The following is a 9176-nucleotide window of genomic DNA, read 5'->3' as shown; positions in this document are numbered from 1 at the left end:
TATATAGATGATCTTTAGATGAAATGTTTGAGCTTGACATGCAGTCAACACTAACATTTTTGTAAAAATTGGAATGAGATTTCGGTCAGTTTAGTAATTCTCACAAAAAATGATTTGATGCATAAGGTTTAAAAAATGAACTGAACACCCTTATACTCTGCCTTTGTCAAACTATGTAGTTTCTGCAGCCATTCCTGATGATTTAAAATCTGAAGACCCCCCTGAGAACAAACTGAATGGAGAGAAAGACGCAAGGGACAACACGGACGAGTTCCACAGAGATGACAAGAACAGCATCAAGACTCGGTTCATGTTTAACATCGCAGATGGTGGATTCACAGGTGAGTTGTAGTCTTATTGACGACGTTCTGATTTGCTGTCTCGCTTCAGTGTGCATCAACGCATGGACACTTACTGTATCATGGACTGCAGACTCAAAATTCAGTGTGAATGATAGCAGAGATACCGAGTGTTTATGTGTGTTCAGAATTACACACGCTGTGGCAAAACGAGGAACGTGCAGCTGTATCATCTGGGAAAATGTACGACATCTGGCACCGTCGCCATGACTACTGGCTGCTGGCTGGCATTGTAACGTATCCTCACTGTTCTTTCTATGGCACATTTGAGCTGTTTTATTATTCCTTTAATAATAGATCTTATCATTTTTCTTTTTCTGTTGGTTTTGTTCTTTCTTTTCTTTCCTTTTGATTTAGTTTTTCTTTCAGACCTTCATGTAGTTGTGAATATATATGAGTGTGATGTGCAAGTTTGAATAAATGGAATTGGGAATTAGAACTGCATCATTTTATTTCATTCATATAAGTTACAATACCGTTCAAAAGTTTGAGGTAGGTAAGATTTTTTTTATATTTTTAAAAGAAGTCTTTTATGCTCCAAGGCTGCATTTATTTGATCAAAAAAAAAAAAAAAAAAAAGAAAAGAAAAAAGTAATATTATGAAATATTATTACAATTTGAAAGAACCGTTTTCTATGTTAATGTATTTTAAAATGGAATTTATTCCTATAATGACAAAACTAAATTTTCAGTAGCCATTATTCCAGTTTTCATTGTCACATGATCCTTCAGATTTCATTGTAATATTTTGGTGCTCAAAAACTTTTCTTAACATCAATATTCTGTAATTAAATATTAAATAATAATAAAGAATAATTAAATATTATCAATATTCTGCCTACCATTTTTGTGGAAACAGTGATTCTTTGATGAATAGAATGTTCAGTTTTTATTTAAAAGAACAGCAATTATTTGAAATATAAATAATTTGTAACATTATAAATGTCTTTACTTTTTGATCAAGTTAATGCATCGTTGCTGAAAAAGTATTAATTTTTAATAATCAAAAAAATACTGACCCAAAACATTTAAACACTAGTGTGTTACTTCCTTTTTCGATGTGTGTGTTTTTTTTAAATAGTTCACCCAACTTATTCTTTAAAGTGCTGTTCCCTTTCATAGGTTCTCTCTACACTGCGAGATCGTCGCTATGGGAAAACCTTCTGTGAAGCTCTTATACCATCATGCCATTTTATTGGCCAGTAGTGCTTAGCACCACCCCAAGAAATACGTCTTGTATGCTCATATAAGCGTGCTATGCGCGATTTCATCAGATTTCTTTTCCTTCAGGAAGCAGATTATCTGTTGCCTATAGGAAAGAGTTTTTGTCATATTCTTTGCTACTTTTCAGAGCTGTAACTCTATCCACTTCGGGAAAGGATCGCCTTCTTTCAGCGAGATTCTTCCCACGACGGTGCATCCTTGGGAGGTCCCGGCTTTGAGTCAAGAGATTTTGCACTCCTAGAGAAAAGGCCTCCTTTGCGGCACCAGGGCATCTGGATTTTGAATTACGTGTATGATTGGCTGATATTAGCTCAATCACAGTATTAGGTAGGGTGGCCATATGCGCCGTTCATACGGGACATGTCCCGGCCAGGATTTTACTATTGCCTAAAATATCCAGGTTTTGGCTGTTTGCACTGTGCAGGTCGCTCATTCACGAGAGCTATAGAGAGCAGAGCAGACGGTTCCTTATGCTTTCGAATCACTGTCGCACCTACTTTGGTTTCTTTTTTAATCGGTGCGCAGCGATGCTTCAAGTCAAATGAACAAATAAAACACGTGAGCATATTTGCATCGTTTTGATCGTTCCCTGTAGATCTCACCTTCTCACGTGCAGCCCCAGGATTGGTCGATTATGTACAATACCCACATGTTATTGGTCAAACTGCTTTGGATGTTTTAGGCAATATTAAAATCCTGGCCAGGACGTGTCCCATATGAACGGCGCATATGGCCACCCTAGAATTAAGTGATAGCTCATCGAGCCTTGGTACTCGGTCATTTGAGGTGCCTAGGATTACAAGTATACCTACAGTAGAGTGTGTTGCTGCCACGTCAGCAAACAACTTTTCTAGGTGTGGACTTGGATTCTTGCACAATGCGGGCACATCTGTCTCCTGCACATGTTCAGTCATTACAGACCTGTCTGAGTCAGTTCAGAGCTTCTAGTCCACATGGGTTAATGCAGCAGACTTATGGGAGCAGCCATCTGGGTACTGAAACTGGGCCAACACCACCAGCATTGGGCCACAATCAAACCGACGAGAAATGAAAAACTTAGCCAGTACTGGCCCGAGTCTAGGTACTGAAACTGGGCCAACACCACCGGCATTGGGCCACTCGTCTGTGTGATTTTGGCCCAATGCCGTTGGTGTCAGCTCAGTTTCAGTACCCAGACTCTGGCCAGAACTGGCTAAGAGTACCATATTGGTTGGTGTGATTGTGGCCCAATGCTGATGGTGTCAGCTCAGTTTCAATACCCAGACTGGGGCCAGTACTGGCTAAGTGTACCATTTTGGTTGGTGTGATTTAGTTTTTTATGTGTGTTAAAATGGAGTATTTAATGAGTGTTAAGTAGATGGGTTTTTTTTTTAGCAATAGCCAAAAAAACATTGTATGGGTCAGAATTATCGATTTTTCTTTTATGCCTAAAATCATTAGGATATTAAGTAAAGATCATGCTCCATGGAAGATATTTTGTAAATTTCCTACCGTAAATATGCATTGTTAAGAATTCATTTGGACAACTTCAAAGGCGTATATATATATATATATTTATATATATATATATATATATATATATATATATATATATATTTTATCTAATTTTATCTAACTATATATATATATATATATCTACTGTGCAAAAGTCTTAGGCACGTTAGTATTTTCACCCCAAAAAACGGTGTTTGGCCAGTTATTTATATCTTTTGCTGTAGTGTGTTAGTAGGAAATAGTTTACAATTTCAAACATTCATTTTGCCATTAATTGTAATACGTTTTGTTTTTTTCTATGCACAAGAAGTCTGACAGCAGCCAGTGCTCCACGCAGAGGTTTGATCTCACCATCATCCAGTCTGTCTGGAATGACATGAAGAAACAGAACAAACTGAGAGCGACTAAATCCAGAAGAAATGTGGCAATGTCTCCAAGATGCTTGAAGAAACCTACCGGCAAAGCTACAGTACTATGAAAAGTTTTAGGCACTTGTGTAAAAATGCTGTAATATGAGGATGCTTTCAAAAATAATGTGATAAATAGATTTGATTTATCAGTTAACTTCAATTAACTAAATCAAATCAACAGTTGGTGCGACCACCCTTTTTGTTTAAAACAGCTTTTGTCTTAGGTACAGTTGCACATAGTTTTTCAGGTATCTTTGCAGGTCAGTTTCTTGAAGTTTCTTGGAGATGTTGCCACAGTTCTTCTGGATTTTGTCTGTCTCAGTTTGTTTTGTTTCTTCATGTTATTCCAGACAGACTGGATGATGGTGAGATCAGACCTCTGTGTGGAGCACTGGCTGTTGACAGAGTCCTTGTGCATACAAAAATTTCACTGGATTATTACAATTAATGGCAAAAGGAATGCTATTTTCTACTGACACACTACAGCAAAAGATATAAATAACAGGTTTAAACAAGTTGGGTGTTTGTGTGTTTTTTTGTTGGTGAAAATACTAATGGCCTAAGACTTTTGCACAGTACTGTATATATACTTACACTTATACAGAATTACAACTTCTAAAATATGTGATACAATAAGGGGAACAGACAATGACACGTATGATAATTCAGACAATCTCAGACTGATAACATGAATGGTAACTCTGGTAAATGTTAATATTTGGAACATACCTTTGGAAGAATTTGTTTGCATTCTGGCCCGCTCTTTTCTTCCCCCATCTCTGTCCAAAGTAAGCAGCAGCCATCTTTTGATGAACTTTTAAATTTCTCCATTTGATGCACTGGTACTTGCATTTCTTTGATAAAAAAAAAAAAAAAGGCCAGTCGCAATACTATTGGCCAGTGGTGTCAAACACAGTTACCAAATGTGGCTAAATGTGCCATGTCTCAGGCCAGATCTGCACATCCAAAGCCTAGCCAAATCTGGCAACCATTACTGGGCCAGAGCTAGCTCACTTTTGGTGCCACTCCCAGAACACAGCTGAATGAGCCGACAGTCAGCCGCAATTGGCGCGATTGCGCTGGCTACCTGGTAAGGTACGTGAAGGCCTCATGGAATATCATTCCCATAGCGATGGCTTCACAGCGTAAATGAACCTATGAAAGGGAACGTCTAGGCTGGTTCCCTGAATAGGGAACGAGAAGCTGCGTCACCGGCCTTTCCCGTGCATCTCAATTTATCCAGAATCATGCACCTCTATTTTGCACACAAACAGCTCTTAATTTTTGTTCATGGTATCTAGCTGCAACTATATGTTTTGCAAAAGGACACAGAATAAATTGTTTGATATTTAAATGTTTGACTTCATTTTTTTTTTACCACATGGGTAACAAAACTGGGAATCGGTAAGTCGAAATCGGAATTGGAACTGATAAAATTCAAACAATATCCAACCCTAGTAAAACCTTTTCAGTATATGAAGTGAAACCTTAACCAGCTACTCACAGACATGGCTATGCCCGGTGGCAGGACATTCAGAATGACCCACGGTATGCCATCCTCAATGAGCCTTTCAAGACTGAAATGCACAAAGGGAACTACTTAGAAATGAAGAATAAATTTCTCGCCAGACGTTTTAAGGTACAAGTTATGTGTTTTATTTTAATTAATTAAAGTGATCTTTTATATTCACACATTCTTCATTCACATTTTAGCTCCTGGAACAGGCTTTGGTAATTGAGGAGCAGCTACGGCGCGCCGCATACCTGAATATGACTCAGGATGCCAGTCACCCTGCCATGGCCCTCAACACACGTTTCGCAGAGGTGGAGTGCCTGGCTGAGTCCCATCAGCACCTCTCCAAAGAGTCACTTGCTGGTAACAAGCCAGCCAATGCTGTGCTGCACAAAGGTGATTTTCTAAAAACATAAACACCCTGATGCTTGGAACTGCCCCATGTTTCTTGCTGTTAACCACAGCAGCTTTATAAACCAAACATAAACTAAATGTATATTACTGTTCAAAAGTTTGGGGTTGGTAAGATTTGTTAATGTTTTTGAGAGAACTGTCTTATGCTTACCTTAGGCTGCATTTATTTGAACTACAGTAAAAACAATAATACTGCAAAATATTACAGAATATAATAACTGTTTTCTATTTTAAAATGTTATTTATTTTCCTGTGATGGCAAAACTGAATTTTCAGCAGCCATTACTTACAAGATCCTTCAGTAATCATTCTAATATGCTGATTTGCTGCTGAAGAAACATTTCTTATTATCAGTGTTGAAAACAGTTGTGCTGTTTTTTTTTTTTTGTAGCATTCTCTAATTGAAAAAAAAAAAGCTTTTATTTGAGAAATATTTTATAACATAAATGTCATTTTGTCACCTTTGATCTCTTCATGTATCCTTGCTGAATAGAAGTATTAATTTCTTTCAAAAACAAAACAACAAAAAACTTACTGACGCCAAACATTTAATTGGGCATGTTTAAACTATCAGTTTTTATGGTCACTGGTATTGTTTTAGTGTTGAATCAGCTGGAGGAGCTGTTAAGCGATATGAAGGCTGACGTGACGCGGTTGCCCTCCATGCTTTCGAGGGTCCCACCGGTCTCTGCCCGGCTCCAGATGTCAGAGCGGGGCATCCTTAGCAGGCTCACCACCCGGGGCAACGAGCCGCCACCTCAGCAGGTCAGCATGACATGTCTTTTGCCATATGTGTATCCATATAAGATGAATAATAGATGAGCCTCATGTGGATGAACCTTCATGTAAGAATGTTTTGTTTCATCTCCTCTCAGCCTTTCCCTCAGGGCTCTTTCGGCTGTTCTCAGATGTATAATAGCAGTTTTGCCGGAGGTTTCCGTGGACCTGGAGGCACAGCGATGGTGAACTACAGCCAGATGCCCCTGGGGCCATACGTCAGCGGTTAGTGGCCTACATTAGCCTCGAAATGAAGAGCACATAATAAATTCCTATTGCATCAACTTCTGTCCAAGAACTGCCCACTTAGAAAGGAAGAGTCCACCTGAACAACATTTAAATCAACCAGCCAAAGTTTGACTAGTGCATAAATAGCAACATTAATATCTAGTTTACTACCAATTCAGGCGAATTCAGTGAATAGTTTTTTTTTTTTTTTTTTTTTTTTTTTTAGTTTAGTTATTGTACACTAAAATGAAAACTACTGAAAAAATAAAATAAAATTACTAATTGAAATAAGTTGAAATACTTAAGGTACCAAAACTGAAATAAAAATGAAAGCTATATAGAAATAAAAATTACAAGCACATAACAAAATCACTAAAAGGTAAACCAAAATATGAGGGTAATAAAGCTAATTCAAAATATAATAAATTCTGTAATAGTACATATACAGTATATAACTAATACTAAAATAACACAAGCAATCTTGCTTGTGTTCAGTCTAGGGAAAGCAGTGTGAGAACAAGACTTATCCACTGTGAAAGTAATTAAATAGTTTTCATATATGGAAATATAATGCTGCTGTTCTATAATGCTTCTTTTTAGTGTCCTCAAACGGACCTCCGGCCCTCACCAGCCACCTTGAGAAGAAGTCCAGTGATGCTCTGCGAGATGTGGCCACCCCTGATCTGAAATCAGGCAAACCTAGCGATGTTATATGCATTGAGGACTAGCCCGCAGCTGTTCCATCCTCTTTCTATACAATACCTACAGACAAAACCGTGGAGAACTCCAAATGATGAATATTAAACAGCAAACCTTATCAGTTGCACTTTTGTCTTTCAGAATCTGTACATGTACGCGCCTGTAAGTTTTATTCGGTAGAGTTCAGTTTCTCTTTTATTCTTTTTTAACTTCTGCGATACGATTGTCTTGATCAATCAAGGAAAGACTAAGGACGCTTATGACGAGGGCACCACTGTTCTGACAGTCCTCTGAGCTTAGCTTTTGGTTTTAATTAGAATTATTATTTTTACATCATGGCTTGTTTTTCTTGATGGCCATGAAGAACATTTTCATCTCTGCTAACGTTGAGCCATCTGGAGTTGCAATTAGTTCCTGGCCAGTTCAAGCACCGGATGTTGCACCTCTGCAGCCTGTGCTTTGCTCCCGGCTCTACTCATGGATTGTGTATTGTTGCTACCCCTGCAGGTTATTGCTGTGTAGTGCACCTAAACACAGAGTAGTGCAATGACTGTCATTTTCTCTGGAAAACTTCAGATAATTTTACAGTTTGTCAGCACTAATATTTGATATTTGAATTGTACTGGATTGTTTTTAGTTTACATTCCTCTTTAAAAAGAAAAAGAGTGTTCTCCATGAAGGTTTAAAGGTGTTTTTTTAAAGTTCTGAGACATATAAAACAGTTAAAATTGGTAGTAGCCTAAGAAAAAGCTTATTTACATAGAGTTGGGCTACTTCTTGTTAGATCACATTACGTACTAAATAATACTAACTAAACAAAAATGACAGATTGCACCTTTAAAGGACAGAGCAGTATTAAATCAATGGCAAATGGAATGTTTCATGAGCTAATACTTTGAAAATCTTGTAATGTTTCATTTTAAATGCAACGTGAACTCTATTCACATCATCTGACAAGCTGTTGAATACAAATGAACTTGGTAAAAGATGAAAGATTAAATATCCCTTGATTTGTAAAAAACAGAACAAAATTTATTCATAGTAATTAATTTGGAAAGGAAATGAACGGAGCAAACCCTGTCCACAATTTCTTACGTCTGGAAAATTTTGGTAACATATAAAGCAGTCTCACAATATATATATATTCAGTTGTTTTATGTAAATTCGATTTAAATTAAATTACAGTTTTAAATGTTTCAATTTTCCTGAATATGGCCTGTAGGTGCTTCAACACAATATAAGTTTCACATTTCTGGTACAATGCATTTATGTTTGATTTTACAAAATGAGGGACAACCCAAAATTATATATTATTATATACTATTATTAGTTTATATTCATGCTATCAACAGCATGTCTGGAATATTTCTGTTTATAATTTCTGGAACAAAGTAAATTCTGCTCCACAGGGATATTTGTGCATTGTTTTTACCATGTTCCTCACATTCAGATGCTTTCAATTTGTAAACTTAATTCTCCACATTTTGTATTATTATTATCACATCCTTTTATTGTCAGATGCATTTTGATTGACATTTTGTGAACTGCTGAAAACTTGGACCCTAAGTGCATCAGTTTTACTAAGCCGAGCTTATGGATAGTATTGACATGATTGTTCGGGTGCCATAAGTTTTGTGGATATGGATTGTTTTTGTTTCAATTTGAAATGATATGCCTTGTGTAACTGTTTTTAAGCAGCGCACTTTAAATGGAGACCTGATGTTACCATAGAGAGAGCATCTCCTATGGGCCATTTCAAACGCAGTAGAAACCTCTTTCAATAACTTGTATACTCAGTTTCAGTCTGTGGTATTAGTCATGTTTATTAATGTAAATTAAGTATTTTGTTTGTTTTCTGCATCTCAGCAGCAATGTAAATGGCACTTAAGTGTCATGGCTGACTGTAAACGTGATTGTAGCTTCTTTTGCAGTAGTTTTAACCTGAGGGGTTCAAAATGACCATTTTTGTGTAAACTTCGAATGTGGGGGAAAAAATGCAGTTAAATGTTCACACGCACACTTGCGCTATAGAGAAACCTCAACTGACTTCAATGAAAC

General features: G+C 37.1%; 1 protein-coding gene across 4 annotated transcripts in view; it reads left to right on the top strand.

Annotated features, from left to right (window-relative positions):
- The window catches only part of LOC109087256 (chromodomain-helicase-DNA-binding protein 5-like), a 32887-nt gene extending 24800 nt beyond the window's left edge, over nucleotides 1–8087 (top strand). For all 4 annotated transcript variants that reach the window (XM_042766521.1, XM_042766520.1, XM_042766523.1 and 1 more), the window contains exons 34-40: nucleotides 180–341; nucleotides 488–596; nucleotides 4994–5126; nucleotides 5201–5396; nucleotides 6016–6179; nucleotides 6290–6416; nucleotides 7020–8087. In XM_042766521.1, the coding sequence (XP_042622455.1) occupies nucleotides 180–341; nucleotides 488–596; nucleotides 4994–5126; nucleotides 5201–5396; nucleotides 6016–6179; nucleotides 6290–6416; nucleotides 7020–7147 (1019 nt within the window). In that variant the 3' untranslated portion in view covers nucleotides 7148–8087. The remainder of the gene's footprint in view (nucleotides 1–179; nucleotides 342–487; nucleotides 597–4993; nucleotides 5127–5200; nucleotides 5397–6015; nucleotides 6180–6289; nucleotides 6417–7019) is intronic.
- Nucleotides 8088–9176: the final 1089 nt, after the last annotated feature.

The sequence above is a fragment of the Cyprinus carpio genome, chromosome A11 (assembly GCF_018340385.1).
Source record: "Cyprinus carpio isolate SPL01 chromosome A11, ASM1834038v1, whole genome shotgun sequence".
NCBI lineage: Eukaryota > Metazoa > Chordata > Actinopteri > Cypriniformes > Cyprinidae > Cyprinus > Cyprinus carpio.
The sequence above is the reverse complement of the archived record's forward strand: the minus strand, read 5'-3'. Positions and strand labels throughout refer to the sequence as shown.